Raw genomic sequence first — 22,602 nt, 5'->3', positions numbered from 1 at the left:
AAACAAATCTAAACGATATTCATTGAATGTGAACTTTCATAAATGACCTGTAATTGAAAATTGAAATAGAAAAGTCGTTGTATAATCAAATTATGCGTATTAATTAACTGGTTATCAGTTTTTGGTTTAATTTTTCCTGACTTTTTTGACTTAGATGTAAAATCATGGCAAAAAATATAACTCCCATTTGGAATATTAGCAAATGGTTTTGGCTTTGGTTTTAACTTATTTCGACAGTTTGCGAGGCGATAACTAAATTAGCGAGAATCTTTCGTCTGCTTAAAACGTCTGTTATTTTTTTTTCTTTTCATTAGATCGAACATATCTGATATTGTATTCCTCTGGACATAAAGACATGATAAAAGAGTAGTTTTCTTGAGTGCCTTTTTGTCTTTCAGACATAATTATCAGACGTGTATGTTAAAGAAGTGTAAAATAAGATATTCTGTTGCCATAACGACAGAAACTTTATTACAAAAGATTGGTACTGGATATTCTTATAGTCAGATTAATATGTTTTATTACTCAAAACATTTTTATGATCTTCTGGAAAAACTCATTTGTCATGTTACATCAGATTATTATGTCGTAACAAGATCTGTATTCCTAATTTATGATATTTATGACTATAGTTAAACTTTATTAAATTCTTAGGATAGTCAGAAAAAAGGGCTTGTACTTTTACATTGAATTGTTATTCCTAACTGAATACAGTCATGTTTTGTAGATTGAAACAAATCATTTTGCAAGGATAACTTCACACTCACTCGTATAGCGTTGAAATGCAACCCTTTTTGATGTCCACGACATTATGATTCTGATAAAAACAATGCATTAATCAAAGAGGACATTTTCGCAAGCAATTCAATTGCATAAAACATGTAAATATAATGCCTATAGCACAATACAATTATGGAGCAAAGAGAGTACATAAAATATTCCAGAAAAGACAATAATATGTGTATAAATAAATTGAATTTTAACACAATAATTAATTATGTTTGGTTTACACTATAGTCATATCATACACATAAAAATTAAACGCACTATACATATGCTAGAAATGATGTAGAATATGGTTTGTTATGCGTTTCTTTTTCTCATTGCTGAGTAAATTTATTTGGATAAATCATTCAAAATTTCACTAGATGTTTGGCCAATGACAAAACTATAGTTTTAAACAATCTCAATTCACGATATACTTGTGAAAAATGATATTCATTTTCCACCTGGTTCATATAACAAAAGTAACGCAGTCTGTCTGCTCTTATTAAATTTTCATATTTTTCTTCCTATTTCAATGCGTAATATATGGGACGACGTTCTTAATCTGCAGAGTGCATTACTATATTTATCTTCTTGAATTACACTTAAATACTTTTCTAATTCAAAACTATCTTTAAAAAGTGCATAAAACTGCAGTCTACCAGAGAAATTTATGTCAGAATACCACGTTTGTTTGTAATAATCATATATATTCGTTGTTTAAATATTGGGATTGGAATATCTCAGTAATCCATGATTATCAAGGAGCCGCTTTATATGATATGCCCAATTATTATTATTATTATTTTTATTTTTATTATTATTATCATCATCATTTTCATTATTATTATTATTATTATTATTATTATTATTATTATTATTATTATTATTATTATTATTATTATTATTATTATTATTATTATATGTTCTATTTAAGTCAGCATCTTCTTTAAGAAAACAAAACGCCTCTTTAATTAAAGAAGTGCTATCTTATGCTAAAAGTTTTACCCAGAATCTTTACATATTTATTTTGCTTTGTATTCCTTATAAACTTTGTGTGTATTGCTTCTATATCTTTTGCTAAATGAAATCCCTATATTTCTGATCCGAAATTCAGAACAGGGCCGACGAGTATATCCTGTATAGTGTTTTCGCAAACACTAGTACAACAACAACAACAACATTTTATTTTGTAAAGTACAGTTAGAATATTAATTGACTTCTGTACACTACAACAATGGATTTTGAAAATCTTTGGATAGATGGATTATTATATACATAAAGTTGATCGACAGCATTAAAATTTTGCACTTAAAACTCTCCTTTAAATACATGTATAAGGATTGCATAGGTATATGCCATTATTTTCTTAGTCAAATCTTCCTCGTGCAAGTAATGTTTCCTTGTTGTTGTTGTTTTTGTTTTCTTTTTTCAAGAGGGGTGTTCTTTTTATTTATCTATCTATTTTTTATCATTATTATTTTATTTTATAGTTTGGGGGGGTAAGGGCATGTGTTGTTATTGTTCATATAAAGTCATAATTCATATCATGTATGATTTTGTGTTATAATATTGTTTATGGTCACTGGCAATCATTTTGCCGTTTTGATGAATGGAAAACTTGAAACTTGTGGGTAGTGTTGATTAAAGGTGGTAATTTTTATTTGTTTTACGGAATTCTTATTGTTGTTTGGGAGAGGGGTACATTTTTTCTATGGAGAGGGTTTTTTGCGCTTTTATAGACTAAGTATAAAAGGAAGAAAACTCATGTTTTAACTACCAATTTTTCCTGTCATTCCGAAAAGTGTATATGTTTTATATTTATACTAAGCTTAAAAATAATTAAAGTCATTTACTGGCCATTTAACCACAGCTTCTGTTTGCTTGTTTCTTACAGCGGTAGTCATAACTACATTATGTCAGACCGCACGTCAATACGTTATGCCATTGAAAATTATGCATTTCTGGAAATGGAATGAGAGATATGGGGCCTGGATATTATATTCGACTAAATAAATCACTCACTAGGAAATGCAAGTTCAAATGGATTCTACGTATTTCTCTTGTCCCAAAAGTTATCAATTTAATCCAAACCGGAAATGCAAAGTGTGAAGCTTCTAGCGTTAATGTGGTTTAGCACTTAAAGCTCTACACATTGTCTGCATTGTCTTGTCGGGGTTAATTGATGTTTCGCGTTATACAAGTATTTTATTGTAACCGCTGATCGAGCTAGAATGATCTGAGAAGATAATACTAGGTCTTATACGAGTTTGTTGTTATATTCCACGTTTCCAAAGATCTACCAGAAATCCTTGTACAGCTTTATTATGTTTGTTTGGAAAGAGTGTTACATTTATGATATTTCAGTTATATACTGACTGCTTATGTACGAGTATGTGTACAACGTTTTGTCAATGTTTCCATTATAGTTTAAACATAGTTTACTTCAAACATTCCAATATACAAATAAAACAGATGGTGCTTATATAGTTCTTGTCCTAGTATTTATTTGCTAAAAAAAGTTTGGAAAAAAGTATGATGTAAAAAACGTTTGCTATCAGAAAAAAGAGAAGAAAATAATAAGTAAGATAGCAGAGAAAGGAAAATGATTCTGCACGACATTGAAAAGGGGATTTTGAAATGGGATAACACATTTAAATGGTCATACTTGGACTTGGACTGTTTAGCTACTAGCTGTTTTATTGGGCTCACGTATTGTTGTTTTGATCAACTTTTAAGTATACAAACACTGCCAATAAACGCTTCATAATTACGTTTGATATTACAATATCAATTGGCTTGAAAAGATTATGTTGATTCTAATTTGTTTTATTTTAGTATGAGCTGAAAGGGAGATATCTTTCATTTGCATATCTCCACTGCCTTTGATATTGCAATATATTGCGTTTGTATAAAGCGTTGTTTTGTAAAACTTAAGTCTTATGTAAATTGTTATGCAGATGACTAGTTTTGCCCAGTCAGTGTCTCTAGATTCACTCACTTCTCTGCAAGGAACTGTACATTGACATCACATCTACTTAGAACAGAACAGTACATATACTTTATTTCTGACTTGGGCTCAACACTTATCATCATAACATACAGATACATGTATATTTATTACAATGCAGACATCAAGATGTCAATGTACTGCTTACTTCTCTGCAAGGAGCTGTACATTGACATCACATTCAACAATTTAACTCAACATCTAATGTAGAAATATACTCATATTAGCTTATTATCAAATCGGATTATATTTTACCTTGTATGAGCCTTGAAAAACTATTTCATGTTGAAGGGTGAATAGATCTACATATGAGCCGTGTCACGACAAAACCAACATAGTGGGTTTGCGATCAGCATGGATCCAGACCAGCCTGCGCATCCGCGCAGTCTGATCAGGATCCATGCTGTTCGCTATCAGTTTCTTTACTTGTAATAGGGTTTGTAAGCGAACAGCATGGATCCTGATCAGACTGCGCGGATTCTCAGGCTGGTCTGGATCCATGCTGGTCGCAAACGCATTATGTTGGTTTTGTCATGACGCGGCTCATATGAACAACAAATAATATGAAAACGAAATCGACATCTTAGACGTGCTTTAAACATTGGGCATTTTTACTTTTGAATATGTACAAGGCAATGTTGAGCCATTTTAGTTATTATTAAGTGTTGTTGTTTTGTTGTTGTTGTTGTTTTTTTTTTTTTTTTTTTTTTTTTTTTTTTTTTTTTTTTTTTTTTTTTTTTGCTGCCTGAACATTTTAAGTAATTAAAATTCCTTAAAGGTCTTATGCGTATGAAATGAAAATGGACGTTTCTATAAACGATCGTATAAACATATCATTTAGTGTATTATATAATTAAATCTTCGTGTATATATTTATTAATATCACAGACAGTTAATGAAAATATATTTTTGGACACATTTTCCTGAGAAATACTGTTTCTTTTCTCCCTCCGGGATCGGATAGTTATGCAAGTAAAGACTTACTTCGTTTGTATTCAAGAAAATACAATCACGAAAAATAGACAATTTTGACGAACGATGTTATATCTTATTCCCAGGCTGCTAGGCTGCTAACCTCACAAATTTCGAAGTGTCAAAAAAAAAAGTTCAATATTTAAAAAAATAAAGTACGCGATACTGAAATAAGACGTGGAATGGACTAAGTATGTGCTACCGATTCATTTCCGACGGGTTTCGTGTTTGTACTATCCTGATAGGCTGCTGACTTTACAAATTTCGAAGCGTCAGAATGAAAAAAAAATATGTTAAGATAAAGTTCAACATCTTAAAAAATAAAGATCACGATATTGAAAAAGGCGTGGAATGATCTAAAGAAGTGTTACTAATGTATTTGCGACGGTTTTCATGTTTGTACTATTCTTAGTTTTCTTTAGGCTGCTAGGCTGCTAGGCTGCCAGGCTGCTAGGCTGCCAACTTCACGAACATCTTATTCCATGACTTTAAATCAGAGATGTTTTCATTCTAAATATGGTTGCATTAAAAGTGATATAAACGCATTGCTGTTTAAGTAATCGGGAAAACTTTTTTAATACGTTTTGAGTAATGTTATTAGTGATATTGCATACCGCAGAGGTATTTATATAAAGTCACATTTTGAGAACTATATACATGTATATATGTAAATTTCAAATGTATACTTGTAACGTATCTTTAAGAATTTATGTCTAGCAACAATATTATTGTTTAAATTTATAAAATTATAGATCGAATATGACATATGTTTCACTTATTTTCCAATAAAGTCATATTTTGTTATAATATGTCAATCCTTATTTGCTTATGCTTTACATTATTGAAATGTATGCAATCAGCAAGCAGTTAAGTGAAAGTTTAATTTTTCTACACAAATAATGATGTACATAACCACATATCAACATATTTCTATTATGACTTTCTCGGTAATTTCTTTTTGTAAATAATACACGTCGGTAGATTAAAAGAATATTATGGCTGTCGCTAGACTAAATGGGCAAAGGGAAAAAACAACAAAGTACACATTATAACAGGTTTGGTGTACATTACTTCCCTTAATTTCTGTAACTTAACATAACCAAATGCAAACTCCTCACAGTGATTACCTCCCTTGGCAGAATTGTACTGATAAGGGGAGATCACTGCGTAGGAAATTGGGATATTTTAGCGAGGTGAGAGGAACGAGACATATAACGTGAGTGCTGAAGATTGTGGAATGTGTGTGACACGCCCTATTTAACAAATACCTTACTTTGAAATATATTTTTTTAGCTCACCTGAGCATAAGCTCAGGGTGCTCTTCGTCCGTCGTCTGTCGTCCGTCGTCCGTTGTCCGTTCACACTTTTCAAACGACATCTCCTCTGAAACCATAAGGCAGTTCATAATGAAACTTCACAGGGATGTTCCTTGTGTGAAGCCTTAACAAACTTGTTCAAAGAATTTCATTCCATGCAGAACTCTGGTTGCCATGGCAACCAAAAGAAAAAACTTTAAACATCTTCTTTTAAAAAACCCAAAGAGCTAGAGCTTAGATATTTAGCATGAAACATCTTCTAGTGAGTGTCTACCAAGATTGTTCAAATAAAAGCCCCGGGGTCAAAATTGGCCTGCCCCAGGGGGTCATTGATTTTCCCTATATGCATATAGTAAAAACTTTTATTACCCTTCCAGATTTGTTCCGCCTTTTTGATTGGATATTGATCACCCGAAAGAAATTGATATAACCGAGCCAGACGGGTAATATACACACTAAATTTCCCCGTTGGATACCCAACGTTGTAAACAACATGCGCTGAAGTGATGCGCGTACGGTTCGATTTTACGCGGTGTAAATTCCGATTTAAAAGCACTTTTTAACTGTCAAATGATAAATATTTACCAAAGTAGAGTAATGATACATATTACCATCAGTATCGAAAACAAATATGACCTTGTGAAAGCTTGATATTAATTACAAAAAAGTGCGATTAATAGACTATTCCTTTTCTCTCGTTTACATTTGTTAGGTACGGGAAAAATACGTCATGTATTTATGTGACGTCATGTTGTGACGAAGAGGTACCCTAAAGGGAATCTAATTTCGACGAATCATTTGAAACAGCAATGATTTTTTAAAAAATCGTCTAAACTCGGCAGGGGAAGGGTAAAATTATTATTTTGGTTTTGGAGTGATATATGTGGATATATTACCTGCCAAGATAAAATATCACCCTCGCCTAACGGCTCGGGTGATATAAAATCTTAACAGGTAATATATCCACATATATCACTCCAAAACCAAAATAACATATAATATAAAAAAATCTTCTTTTAAAGAACCCAAAGAGCTAGAGCTAAGATATTAAGCATGAAACATCTTCTAATGAGTGCCTACCAAGATTGTTCAAATAAAAGCCCTGGGGTCAAAATTGGCCCCGCCCCAGGGGGTCATTTATTTTCCCTATATGCATATAGTAAAAACTTAAAAAATCTTCTTCTAAAAACCCAAAGAGCTAGAGCTTAGATATTTGGCATGAAACATGTTCTAATGGATGTCTACCAAGTTTGTTCAAATAAAAGCCCTGGGGTCAAAATTGGCCCCGCCTGTGGGGGGTCATTGATTGTCCCTATATGCATTTAGTAAAAACTTTAAAAAAAATTCTTTTAAAGAACCCAAAGAGCTAGAGCTAAGATATTTAGCATGAAACATCTTCTAATCGGTGCCTACCAAGTTTGTTCAAATAAAAGCCCTGGGGTCAAAATTGGCCCCGCCCCAGGGGGTCATTGATTTTCCCTATATGCATATAGTAAAAACTTAAAAACAATTCTTTTAAAGAACCCAAAGAGCTTGAGCTAAGATATTTAGCATGAAACATCTTCTAATGGCTGTCTACCAAGTTTGTTCAAATTAAAGCCCTGGGGTCAAAATTGGCCCCGCCCCAGGGGGTCATTGAAAAATTAAAAAATCTTCTTTTAAAGAACCCAAAGAGTTAGAGCTAAGATATTAACCATGAAACATGTTCAAATGAGTGTCTACCAAGTTTGTTCAAATAAAAGCCCTGGGGTCAAAATTGGCCCCGCCCCTGGGGGTCATTGATTTTCCCTATATGCATATAGTAAAAACTTAAAAAATCTTCTTCTAAAAAACCCAAAGAGCTAGAGCTTAGATATTTGGCATCAAACATGTTCTAATGGATGTCTACCAAGTTTGTTCAAATAAAAGCCCTGGGGTCAATATTGGCCCCGCCTAAGGGGGTCATTGATTTTCCCTATATGCATATAGTAAAAACTTAAAAAAGTTTCTTTTAAAGAACCCAAAGAGCTATAGCTAAGATATTTAGCATGAAACATCTTCTACTTGGTGTCTACCAAGTTTGTTCAAATAAAAGCCCTTGGGTCAAAATTGGCCCGCCCCAGGGGGTCATTGATTTTCCCTATATGCATATAGTAAAAACTTTAAAAAATCTTCTTTTAAAGAACCCAAAGAGCTAGAGCTAAGATATTAGGCATGAAACATCTTCTAATGAGTGTCTACCAAGATTGTTCAAATAAAAGCCCTGGGGTCAAAATTGGCCCCGCCTAAGGGGGTCATTGATTCTTCCTATATGCATGCATGTAGTAAAAAGCTTAAAAATCTTCTTCTAAAAAACCCAAAGAGCTAGAGCTTAGATATTTGGCATGAAACATGTTCTAATGGATGTCTACCAAGTTTGTTCAAATAAAAGCCCTGGGGTCAAAATTGGCCCCGCCCGGGCTGACATTGATTTTCCTTATATGTGTATAGCAAAAACTTAAAAGTCTTCTTTGAAAAAACCCGAATAGCTAGAGTTTAGATATTAAGCCTGAAACATTTTCTAGTAAGTGTCTACAAAGATTGTTCAAATAAAAGCCCTTAGGTCAAAACTGGCCCTGCCCCAGGTGTGTCATTGTTTTTAACTATATGTGTAAAGAAAAAAACTTAACCAGCTAGACCTTAGATGTTAAGCATGAAATATCTTCTAATGGGTGTCTACCAAGTGTGTTCAAATAAAAGCCCTGGGGTTTAAACTGGCCCCGCTCCGGGGGCCTATATACAGGTGAGCGACTTCAGGGCCATCATGGCCCTCTTGTTATTTTGAAAGTTTTTCTAGAGGAAAGTCTCCGTACTGTATTCAACTATTTCATTTTTCATTTACATTATATTTTCTTTTATTTCAATGTCATCCTATATTTTATATCTTGTCATAAATTATCAATACAAAATCTTCGTGATGCTTAGATATTGCTTATTCATTGTTTTTGATAAAAAATGTTTGAAAACTTACTCAATGCTAAAGCTTATCAAATCATAAATTCAAAAGTCTTTTCAATTACTCACGCTTTTTGATATAAATAGAACAGGTATGGAAGATCGACATGGCTAATAGCTATTTTACTAATTAATGAGGCATATATCGTATTGCACGTAACATCAAAAGAAGAGGCCGGTTGGAACTATGCCAAAAATAATTTGCGATCTTCCGTTATACAAATTTGACGATACTCTGTTTTAAAACAACAAAATATGGAGTTCTTAATTCTAAATTTGTTTCTACTGGCGATTTTCTGTCAATGTAAGTACTATTAATGATATTTGATTTATTCTTTAATTTTAACTATGCTCGCAATTTACTTCCTGCCATGAATAAGTGCCATGAGCCAGAGGCTCGCATAATATGATTTTATTCAACTCGTTCAATAAATTTAGTATTAAACCTACACTCATTCAATATCCTCTATATATTATTTAACGTATACATACAAAGCATGCATATCTTCAGACACAATTACTTTGTCATGTATGCTTTTTTGGAGAGTTAATACCTATATATGTAAACTTATTGTCCTATACATGGTTGAATACACGTATTGTCCTATATACATGTACATGTATATGTTAACTGATTGCCTTATATAGGGAAACTAAATGGCATATATAGGTAAACTTATTGCACTCTGTAGGTAAACTGATTGTCCTATAAAGGTCAACTAATTGTCCTTTAAAGGTCAACTTATTGTCCTATATAATAAACTAATTGTCTGACGGTTCATTAAATGATTTTTGTATTTTCTGATCGAAGATCAGTAAAAAACAAAGCGGACATTCAATCTCTGACACAGAATTTCACGACAGACCTAACAACAAGTAGTTCTCAAAACAGCTTAAAACTAGCGATTTAAAAGAAAGAAATATTTTTATTTTGTTACAAGTATCCAACAAATTACAACGCATTCAAAGTTTAAAAGTAGCGTTGGCTTATAGAATTGTCAATAAATGCACAATCACAAATTACGCGGATGAATATGATTTTAATCAATGAAAATGCTATTTTTAGCGATGTCGATTACCGAATACTACACAAATAAATCTGACTGCCGAGTAGTGGAATATATAGATTCTACATGTCGGACTGTTTGGGCGAGAAGATTTTCGCTAAATTATTTACTTCAATTTTAAACAACAGGTTTATCCTGAACAAAATACCTCGAAATTAATAAGGATTACAAACCCGAAATGCAATGGAAGTTCTAAATTTAGAATGACTTGATTTTATTCAGGCATTGTTTGTATAACTTCTTCGTGGTGCAGGGGTAACGCGCTCGTTTCGTGTGTGAGAGGTCTGAAGTTCAAATCCCAGTCGAGGCAATTTTTTTTTAAATTCTTTTTTAAGTGTCTTTGTTAAAGAAGTAGCCATGATATGCAAGGATAAAGTGTGGCTGTCATAAAAAATGAACATAAATGATTTTTTGATGCAACTCTAGTTATGCAAAATTCCGTATGTATCAAACTCTGGTGCCTTGCAAGATGAATTATAGTACATAAAAATAAACTAATACAGGAAAATACATACAGATTTACAGTACGATTTAGATTACAAAGATCAGAAAATACCACAAAGCTTGCAGCCCTTTGATTGTTATAGTGTTCGCTTTCTTTAGATGTTGATGCATCATCTTCCTTTTGCTGGACTTTGAGCTCCCTTCTTTGCTGTTCCTGTCCGAATCCATTCTTGCATACATATTTATTAACTCATATAGATTGATTGGGGTAGAGGAAATGACGTCAATATTTTCGTGTTCATTTTGTTTTGATTTTCGAATTTTTTCAAGTCTTTGACTTTCCGTTAGCTTGTATCTGGTGTCTCGTTGTCTCCTTTTCCGACTTCGAATCATGCATATTACAAAAATAACAAGAACAATAACCAGACAAATAGGGACAACAATTTTAGATAGCTAAGTCGTGGCCACGAGATACTATGTCGTGTCCACGAGTTACTAAGTCGTGGGAACGAGATAGCTAAGTCGTGGCCAAGAGATACTATGTCGTGGCCACGAGTTACTAAGTCGTGGGAACGAGATAGCTAACTCATGGCCAAGAGATACTATGTCGTGGCCACGAGTCACTAAGTGGTGGCCACGAGATACTATGTCGTGGCCACGAGTTACTAAGTCGTGGGAACGAGATAGCTAAGTCATGGCCAAGAGATACTATGTCGTGGCCACGAGCCACTAAGTGGTGGCCACGAGATAGCTAAGTCGTGGCCACGAGATACTATGTCGTGGCATAGAGTTACTAAGTCGTGAGAACGAGATAGCTAAGTCGTGGCCACGAGATAATTAACTAATCAGAACACACTATATATATTATGATTTTTTATAACGTAATATGATAATAAAAAAGCGAATTTTGCATTCTGCCTTTTAAATGAAATAATTTTATGACAAACTGAAAATGTGGGTACTAAAGTGGAAAGCAAGCTATAATTGTGTTTTCAGCTGTATACGTCTATAATGAATTATCTACAAATAATTCATACATTAATGAGGCATGTTTAGCCCAAGCAATGAATACATTTTTCTTCTTTAGAAAACATATATATATATATATATATATATATATATATATATATATATATATATATATATATATATATATATATATATATATATATATATATATATATATATATATATATATATATATATATATATATATATATCACGTAATATTGTTATAACGAATTTAAAGCGTGTAAATTGCCTATCACCTGTAAGTAGCGCTGACTGCTAGGCATTATAATGTGCCATATAAGTAGGAAAAATTGAACAAAATGGCCCTAAACCTCCATACAAATAACTAAATTGGCAGTTTTGGTCGAATGTTTAGGGCCAATGACTTTAAAACACTTACTTCGTACAACTTTGCCTGGGTTTTGAAATCTATGACATAGCTATCCCCAACTACTAGATTATTGAATATTGGTGTTTCGACGCGCTTAAAATAATACTTAAGACACATTTAATGTATTCCTTCACCAGTAAAGTTTCGAAACACGTGTTCCTCACCGATGTGGGTTTGAATCCTGCCAGGGACTTTGAATTCTTTCAAATATATAATTTTATTTTGTGTTCCAATTTCCTAGTGCGTAAGAAGTTTCCTGTGTGTCAGTGTATGAGTTGTGTCCTTTTCAGTTCCCTGCGTATCAGTGTTTAATAGTGCCCTGCGTGTCAGTGTTTGAGAAGTATCCTCTTGGTATCAGTGTTTTAGCAGTGCCCAGTGTTTTAATTATGTCCTGCGTATCAGGGTATGAGTAGACCTGTGTTTCAGTGTTTGACACGTGCCCTGTGTATCAGTGTTTTAGCGCTGCATCTGCGTGTCAGTTTGAGTAGTGCTGTGTTTCAGTGTTTTAGTAATGTCCTGCGTGTCAGTGTTTGAGTACCCTGTGTTCGTGTTTGAGAAGTGTTCTGTGTTTCAGTAGTGTCCTGTGTGTCAGTGTTATAGTTGTGTCCTGTATGTCAGTATTGTCTTGTGTGTCAGTGTTGCAGTAGTGTCCTGTGTGTCAGTATTGTCCTGTGTGTCAGTGTTGCAGTAGTGTCAGTAGTGTCCTGTGAATCAGTATTGTCCTGTGTGTCAGTGTTGCAATAGTGTCCTGCGTGTCAGTTTTGTCCTGTGTGTCAGTATTGTTCTGTGTGTCAGTGTTGCAGTAGCGTCCTGTGTGTCAGTAGTTTCTTGTGTGTTAGTATTGTCCTGTGTGTCAGTGTTGCAGTAGTGTCAGTAGTGTCCTGTGAATCAGTATTGTCCTGTGTGTCAGTGTTGCAGTAGTGTCCTGCGTGTCAGTTTTGTCCTGTGTGTCAGTAGTGTTCTGTGTGTCAGTGTTGCAGTAGTGTCGTGTGTGTCAGTGTTGCAGTAGTGTAGTGTGTGTCAGTATTGTCCTGTGTGTCAGTGTTGTCCAGTGTGTCAGTATTGTCCTGTGTGTCAGTGTTGCTAGTAGTGTCCTGTGTGTCAGTATTGTCCTGTGTGTCAGTAGTGTCCTGTGTGTCAGTGTTGCAGTAGTGTCCTGTGTGTCAGTAGTGTCCTGTGTGTCAGTATTGTCCTGTGTGTCAGTGTTGCAGTGTGTCCTGTGTGTCAGTATGTGAGTTGTGTCTCTTGAGTTCGTGTTGTGTGTATAGTGTTATGTGTGTAAACATTTGAGTAGTGTGTGAGTAGTTTTATTAATTAATTTACGAAAGATTGTTAGTATTTTAGTGAAGTAGAAAGATTGTTTGTATTTTAGTGGAGTAGCGGGGGGTCGAACTCGCAACCCCTAGATTTGTAGTCAGACAGTGTTACCACTGCACTACAGCGCCCGCTCTGATTTATAACCATTTTGGAAGTCCCTTTATACTTGAAATTGAGTAATGCAATTTAATATAGCTCTAAAGTGTTTAACAATGGCTGACATTCGTATCCTTGCTCGAGGGGTTATGATAAAGGATTTTACAAAAACGAGTAGTAAAAAGAAAATAAGTAAGACTGTTGACAGGCAATAAAAAATGCCAGAAAAAAACATGTTTTGTTAAATAGAATCGCAGTTCTAATATTGACAGTAAGTAAGCGAAATTACTAGTAATACTTGTTGTTAATGATAAATGATGGTTTGAGACAAGTCTTTTTAATCTTATTTTCACATGTTAAAGATAACAATGTTAGTGGAAATTATGTGAAAAATGTATGTTAAAGCAGCAAAACTCCAGCCTCATACTAATTTTTATGAAAATTTTAAAAATTTAATGTAAATTAAAGGTAAAACAAAGGAGGGAACAAAGAAACTAATTTACATATTTCGAAACAGCAAAAAAACAAAAAAACAAAACAAAACAAAAATATTATTATATGACACGTTAGATGAATTCTACCAAATGGTATTAACCCGCACTCTACGTCGACCAAGGCACACAGTACTGTTGGTTATTCGCGTGAATCCTCAGCTACCTACCAGAATGTGGTTGGTAATTCGGATATTGCATGGATATTAACGGTTAACAAATGTTTCGGTTATATAACAAAATATGTGTTTCCATAATAATTATGGTAACAACCCTTCACCATACATCGACCAAGGCACACAGTTGGTTATTCGCGTAAATCCACTACTACCTATCAGAAGGTAGTTGGCAACTCGAACTTTGTATGTTTAGTACCCATGATAACAGAAAGTGTTGTTTTTTTTCCAGAATAAAATATAACTGGTATATAGCAAGAAATAGATGTATTCTTCAACATTGAAAACCCTGTCTCCCTATGTCCTCCAGGGGACTCAGTTGGTTTTTGCTTGTATACTGGAAGGTAGTTGGCAATTCGGATATTGCATATACTCCTCCGAAAACAAAGTATTTTTCTGAAACAAATGTTACCGTTATATAACTAAATATGAGTTTTCTATATGTATAATATGGTAACACACCCTTCACTATAAATCGACCTGGGAACTCAGCTGGTTATTAGCTTGAATCCTAAACTGTCAACCAGAAGGTAGTTGGTTATTCGAACTTCTGGTAGGTAGTCTCTAAAAATAGCAAAAAAAATCACAAAAAAAGTTACAGATATAATTATGACAAGATAGAGGAAATCACCCCGTCTTCATACGTCGACCAGGGGACCCAGTTGGTTATTTGTGTGAATCTCCAGCTACATACCACAAGGTAGTTGGTAATTAAAACTTCTGCTGTTAGATAGTTTGGGATTCGCGCGATAAACAACTAGGTTCCCTCCTTTATTCTGTGTTTAAAAATGTATGATGTGTTCTAACATTTCATGCTGGTGATAGTGGATTGAATTGCCAACTACCAGCTGTTGAATAGTTGGGAATTACGAATAACCAACTATCAGCTAGTAGGTAGTTGGTTATTCGAATATCCAACTACCACCTACCAAATTGACGCTCATTCATTTTTGTATCTTTAAAGGGACTCCACTGAGGTTTTTTGACATGATGGTACTGAAAATATTTATTCCAGATAAATGAACTATTTGATGTAGGTTTAGACCAGTAATCTTTGCGCAAAATTTCAGATCATTCGCGCTCTTTGTTTTTTGTTGTTGTTTTTTCAGAATAATTATTCAAATTGTAAAGAAGACCCAAAATGATAAGCGTTTAAACACTCAAATCGGGCTTAGAAAAGCATAAAAACACGATTTTTCATTTTATTTCAAAGTATTTTTCTTAACTATCTTTGCATAATTTATATTTCTGTTTAAATTCCCCCAGCTCATTTATGTAAGAAATTCAAATATGTTTTAAGGCTTTTAAACCTTAGTGGAGTCCCTTAAACAACATTGCGATTAATATCTATTTTTATTTAATTGTACCCATGAAATATGGTGCTATATATCAGTCAAATATATTTCTTTTCTTTTTTAAATAATATGAAATATAATTATGAAAGTGGGCGGAGTCAAAACTCATATCTATTATAAGGGACTTCTTTCGCCATTTTGTTTTACGCCAGCCCGCATAGCTCAATCGGTTAGAGCGCGAGACTTGTAATCTCGACATTGTGGGTTCGATTCCCGGGCTGGCCAACTAAAATTACTAATCAGTCTTTCGGATGAGACTTTAAATCGAGGTCCCGTGTATGGGTGCTTAAACACTTGGCACGTTAAAGAACCAGGAGAAGCTTCTGGAATTGGGGCATCTTTCTGTATCTGTAATTGCACTATCCTCCAAAAAAATAAAATGACTAATACTCTTCTGGAGGACTCGCCCATATGGGCAACCGGTGGCGAGTATAAATAAACGCAAATACACACACATTTTGTTTGAAAAATCTGATATATTGAATACAAAACAACTTTTGTTGAATTTTGTTTTGAAAACTATCTAAAAAGATAGAATATGGTCTAACTAAGAAAATAAATCCGAATATAAATAATATATTGCTGCGCGCTGTACAATTGCAGTTGCGTGGCAAGCAAGGGGTTCGTAAGCATTTTTCTTTGATATTGAAATTAAATAAAAAGGTTATTTTTTCGTTTTATCGTTAAATATGGTCTATATATTTTCACTCAACATGATAAAATGCCGTGCCGGCTCGTAAAAAATATTTGGTATTTTATCATGTTTCGTGAAAATGTATTCAATATTTCACTCAAACGAAAAAAATATCCTCTTACCATTCTAACACGTCAAGAAATATATACATGTAACTATTATTACATCTTTTCGATGGTTTATAGAAATATATCAGTGAATTAAAACTGATAATTTCACTGTTTTGAATTTTAGCCCCTTACGTTGTTTCAGTGAAATACCAGCGTACACAGAACTTGAAACCAACTTAATAAGGTGACGTCGCAAATGACGTCACGTTGTATAATTATTTGGCGCGTTATTCATTTAGTATTAGGTAAAAATGTCCTTTTTAACGTTTGTTTAAGAAATAATATATCCCAAACAGTGATTTTATCGCCCAATAACATCACTGTTTGGAGTTCGGATGCGACGAATTATATCACGAGGGCGAAGCCCGAGTGATATAATGATGCGCATCCGAACGACAAACAGTGATGTTATCAAGCGATAAAATAACCGATTTGGATATATTATTTCGATTCTAACATGACATCAACAAATAAATGCTGCTCTACCTGATATTAAGCAAAATTCAGTCTGATTTGTTTCCGTACTTATTTTCAGCGCGTCACATTTTCAGTGGTTACGTCACGTGTATAATGATTACGTCACAAATCTAAATATAGAACTTCAAACAGTGACTTTATAGCATAATAACACACACTTTCGGTTCTTCTATGTTCAATAGGGAAAAATACGGGTCGTGTTAGAATTGCATATAATAAAAAGAAAATTTGTTTAGTTTAGTGTAGATCTAATTTTGATCGAAATATATTTCACCTCGTGAACACCAAAAGTTAACAATTAACTCGTGGCTGCGCCACTCGTGAAATATACCTTTTGGTGCTCACTCGGTTAAATATATTCCGATCTTACACTGAACTTAACAAATACCATCTATATAAGTTGGACTTTATGTTTTCGCCAATGGAAACGTTCTTTAAAGGCTGTTCCAGTGTGTTGGAAAAAAAACTGTCGTTAAATCTACTATAGAACTGTAGAAACATTTTGAGAATTACGAATTTTGAAAACGTTCGAAATTAATAAGGATTACAAACCCGAAAAGCAATGGAAGTTCTAAATTTAGAATGACTTGATTTTATTCCGGCATTGTTTGTAAATTATCTTCGTGGTGCAGGGGTAACGCGCTCGTTTCGTGTGTGAGAGGTCTGAAGTTCAAATCCCAGTCGAGGCAATTTTTTTTAAATTCTTTTTAAGTGTCTTTGTTAAAGAAGTAGCCATGATACGCAAGGATAAAGTGTTGCTGTCATAAAAAATGAACATAAATGATTTTTTGATGCAACTCTAGTTGGCAAAATTCCGTATGTATCAAACTCTGGTGTCTTGCAAGATGAATTATAGTACATAAAAATAAACTAATACAGGAAAATACATACAGATATACAGTACGATTTAGATTACAAAGATCAGAAAATACCACAGAGCTTGCAGCCCTTTGATTTACTGATGATCATGTTGGAGTTCTAATTTCACAACTACGCTATAACACTCGGCACAAACATAATATGCTCTTATTTTGTCTTGATGAGGTTTTAACATTGAACTGGGAAAATACTGAAAGCGAGATTCACTTTGCCATGCGGCGCACCTCATTTTGATCTCCGAATACTGACGGAAAGGGCCGAAAAGTTGCAATTGTAACTCGTTTTACATATAACACCCGCTGCTATGGCATAATGGACTTCCGATCTATAAAAACTTTGCAAGCATTGCTTATTGTTTGATATCACACACTGTGCATAAATTATCACAGCCGCTCAAGAAGTGGGAACTTCTGGTCTATAAAAAAAACGTTGCAAATATAGCTTATTGTTTATTCTTATCACTCATGATACATAAAACACCCGCACAAGAAGGAGGAACTTCCGGTCTATAAAAACTTTAAAATTGTTGTTCTAATATCAGATCATAATCAGATTTATATAGCTGATTTCATAAACTTATTGTCACGATCATTATTCAATGATTATAATTGGGCTGTCAGAGTGCCAAAAAAGAATAAATGTAGTCATAGATCTATGTCCGTGAGATTTGAATTTGAATAAATATTATACAACGCTTGTATAAAACAAAATACTTTTATATTTACGCATTTTGTCCGCTCTGACATTCGTTTTGTAACAAAGTTTTTTATAAAGATTAAATAAATTTGTTTTTAGACATATTGGTTTAATAAGAAACATGGGTTAATCTATGATATACCTTATTACCTGTGTTGTTGATTTATTTTAAATAAAAAACAGACTACGAAATTGATTGACATTTTTGGCAATTTTTGTGGAAGAAAAAATTAAAATTTGAAGAAAAAAATGTTACATTCAAGAGTTAAAATATTTTTCAATTGTATTGTTATTTCTGATTAATAAATAAAGTATTTTGTCCGCTCTGACATCCGTTTTGTAACAGAGTTTTTTATAAAGATTAAATAAATTTGTTTTTAGACATATTGGTTAAATAAGAAACATACGTTAATCTATGTCTTTTTATGATGTACATAAATACGTGCGTGTGTGTGTTGATTTAGTTTAAATAAAAACAGACCACGAAATTGATTTTGAGTTTTAAATAGGACAAATGTTGGCAATTAAACAAAACCTATTCATTTCATCTAATTTTGCGTTAAATATTATTTTACAATGTATATCTGGATGAAATTTTAAAAAATCTTTCTATTTTTTTAGATGTTTTTATTAAAAACGATTTTTTTCATTAAAAAAGTTGGCCTGAGCATGTACATGTACACTATCCAAGCCAAAACACCGACTGTCTGTTATATCGGCATTTTAAATTCTCTGTTTGAAGAATGTGGCTATAAAATTTCAAGGTCAGTGATAAAAGTCAATAAAAATACAAATGAGCCGCGTCACGACAAAAATAGTGGGTTTGCATCCGCGCAGTCTGATCAGGATCCATGCTGTTCGCTATCAGTTTCTCTACTTGTTATAGGGTTTGTAAGCGAACAGCATGGATCCTGATCAGACTGCGCGGATGCGCAGGCTGGTCTGGATCCATGCTGGTCGCACTCCCCATTCTGTTGGTTTTGTCATGACACGGCTCAAATGTGCTTGTCTCATTCACTTTCAAATGATAACAAAACAGATGATCTTCTCTATAGCCGTCCTGGAATATATAACTAATTTAATTGCAGACGATAGGACTAAATTTTTAAAAGTTTAGACGAATGTGTTAGTATGTTTATCAGTAAATTGTTCGACAATCAGTGAAAGGCAGGGAAACCAGGGGAGAATAAGCTGATGTTACAACTTTCGTCCGTCTGTCCCCGCATTGATCAACGTGGTAGTTCCGGGATGCGCCAAAGTTTAAATCAGGGACATATCAAATCGCAACTCGCGGACTTTATCAGTGGGGACTTTCATTTATGAATGGTGCCTTATCAAAGTGATCGAAAATCGAAAAGTGTAAATTCCTCGGTTTTCTCGGGAATAAGGACCCTGGTTTCAACTGATGTGGAATAGGAAACTGAGTATAATAATAGAATATTATTCACAAATTATATATTATATAATATCTAATATCAGTAGACATTAATTATTCGCATATTTTTATATATTCGCATATATTTTTTTTTTCAATCATAAATAGTGAATAGCGTGGTGGGAAGATCCCGACACGATGACCCTTACGATAAAAGCGGAGAGGACCAGAATGATCTCGCCGATCACTGCATACATATTCGGATGGATCACGAAACCCGGCTAACAGACTATCTGATATGTCCGTTCGGTTGCTGTGGATCACTAGACGACCAGAAATGTTGTGATGATCCCGAAAAAGAGAAACACGAAGAGGAGTAAGTCAAAGCATTTTATGCGCCAAATTTTATCACTTAAAAATGATTAAATTGTTTAACTCACGTGACTTTTAAACAAATTGCACGGGGCAGTAAAAAGCCCCGAATATCGTAGATATTTTTTGAATTTCAAGTTTAATAAGTAATTTTTTTTTTACTTTTTTGTCTCCATATTCTGTTTACCAAGTATTATCATAGTGATTGCTGATACGGTCATTCGTGGGACACTCATTCATTTTTACTATTACTGAGATAGTATTCGAAGGGTCAACTCAAATGTTTTGTTAAAACGTGTGGTCTGTCCTTGACTCCTTTTTGACTTGTGTAAGCTTATTCTTTATCTGTATGTTTTATGTTCGTAGGTGAAATTGTAACTATTTTTAATAAAAAAAATAAAAATTATTTGATTAAATTAAAGACGATTTGATTAAGTGGAATTTTAAGGGGGTTTTTTGCCAAAAGGCATGCGGGTTCGCCACCTTGTTTGTAACTTTCAACAATTTAAAGCCGAAATACGTACTTTCGCTTTTGACCATATGACAACAGTTGTGAAATGTGTTATTTTCCAAAGAAACTTGACATTAATGTTAAAAAATGCGGGATCGTGTTTAAAGAAAGAGTGAAAAGAATTTTCGTATTGATGTATATATTTTATACTAGTGACACGACTGCTTTGGTGCAGACATTGTTTCACCATTTTAGTGGCACCAGAAATTGTAAAATACGTACCTTGACACCCGGAAGTGAATAAATAATAAAATCATTACAACCCTACTTCTATAAATGGTATACAATGTATATAAGAAGATCGTAAAATTTTGTGAAATTAGTGATTTAATATAAATTGATTTACATCTGAGCTTCGATGATTAAGCTTAAACATACATGAATATGTTCAAAGAAATTTAAACAAGCTTAAATATGTTTAAACATGTCTGACTCTGTTTAAACATTTAAACATACCTGAATATCTTTAAACAAACTTGAATATGATTAAACAAACTTGAATATGTTTAAACATTATTTTATTTCAGAGGGAACGAGCATCTGGTCCGTGGATTGCTGATATTTGCTGCTGTGATGCTGATTGTCGCATTGTCCTGTTGCGTGTTTGGTGTGTACAAACACAAGAAAGCTAAGTTGAGAAGGACGTCTCCAGAAAAGATATATGCGGCACAAAGTAAGTATTTGAGCCGCGTCATGACAAAACCAACATAATGGGTTTGCGACCAGCATGGATCCAGACCAGCCTGCGCATCCGCGCAGTCTGATCAGGATCCATGCTGTTCGCTTACAAACCCTCTAACAAGTAGAGAAACTGATAGCGAACAGCATGGATCCTGATCAGACAGCGCGGATGCGCAGGCTGGTCTGGATCCATGCTGGTCGCAAACCCATTATGTTGGTTTTGTCATGACGCGGCTCAATTTCAAAGATCTCCACTACAGTTCAATAGCCTTAAAATTGCGATCCTAAACCCGGTTTGCGTTAAAGCGTGGTAACAACCTTAATTACAACATACAGTATATTTAACGCTTTTCGTTTGTTTTTTTGTTTGTTTTTTTTTTTTTTTTGTTTTTTTTATTTCTTTTTTTTTCTTTTTCTTTTTTGTCTCATTTTGCACAATTATATCGATAATCCTGAAAATCAGACTGAGCGAATGGACACAAGAAACGGATTGGTCAAGACCTACATCAAATGGTACGCAAAACCTCTGAACTGGTCAAGTTACAAGACCACAGCTGAGACTATTTAAAAACCATAATGTTTAGTTTAAAGAACTGCCTGTAATTTTGAGGGTGAACGTTTCTGTATTGATTTAATACAATCTTTTAGGAATGCTCGTGCATAAATTGAAAGAATAATGTTTGAAAATATCTGATAAAAAACTTAGCGGAAGGTGCATAGTGTTAAATCATTGCCAAACCGGCTAAAATTGCTACTTTTTTTAGTTTTTTTTAAATGAACAATTTATTTCGATTACAAATACATGTAGACATAGGTAAACTTTATTCAATTAATCGTAATGTATCACTTTTTAAGCGCCAGTACAGAGAACTTCCCCTTACAAGAGGCCTATCGTCTACTACACGGCAAGAAGTGGAATGAAACTCGACAACGACAATACGAAGAAGACACGCCCTGAACGCAACACCCAACCAGAGAGAAGTGCAGCCAGTGCACCCACCCATGATACAACTGCGCCGACGGAGTATTCAGAGAATGCCTCCGCAGACTCGAACCTTCCGCCATACTTGGACCAATCACCGCCTCCCCCGTACTCGTTTGGCAAACCGCCAGTGGCACCAAACTTAAGAAACTGAAGAAAAAACCTTTTTTACTTTTATATTTTTTTCATGTTGTACTCTTTGAAAACGATTACAAAATGTAATATACCAGTAATGATGATATATTTGAAAGAGTCACCATTTACCTCACCTTCATACTGCTGAATATTGGAATTTTGTGTGATGAATTTTTTCAGCTGTCTTTGTGAGACTGTGGTGTTAAGATATCAAATTTATTTCAACTATAAGCAGCCAATCGTATTGAGCCGTATTAGTAGTTAGACTGACCACGTGTACTACTAGCCTGTTTAATACACAATAAT

At 33.9% G+C, this 22,602-nt stretch overlaps 1 protein-coding gene across 1 annotated transcript; it reads left to right on the top strand.

Moving 5' to 3' along the window:
• The first annotated feature begins 9,200 nt into the window (after positions 1-9,200).
• Positions 9,201-22,315, top strand: LOC132751322 (uncharacterized). The gene is made up of 4 exons (XM_060741485.1): positions 9,201-9,340; positions 19,784-19,991; positions 21,026-21,171; positions 22,035-22,315. Exons 1-4 carry the CDS (start codon positions 9,292-9,294, stop codon positions 22,313-22,315), a joined length of 684 nt encoding a protein of 227 aa, XP_060597468.1. The 5' UTR covers positions 9,201-9,291.
• The last annotated feature ends 287 nt before the right edge of the window (positions 22,316-22,602 follow it).

This window comes from Ruditapes philippinarum, unplaced genomic scaffold, assembly GCF_026571515.1.
Source record: "Ruditapes philippinarum isolate M1 unplaced genomic scaffold, ASM2657151v2 ctg3497_1_1_1_1, whole genome shotgun sequence".
In the NCBI taxonomy this organism is placed as follows: domain Eukaryota; kingdom Metazoa; phylum Mollusca; class Bivalvia; order Venerida; family Veneridae; genus Ruditapes; species Ruditapes philippinarum.
This window is presented reverse-complemented; position numbering and strand designations above follow the sequence as displayed.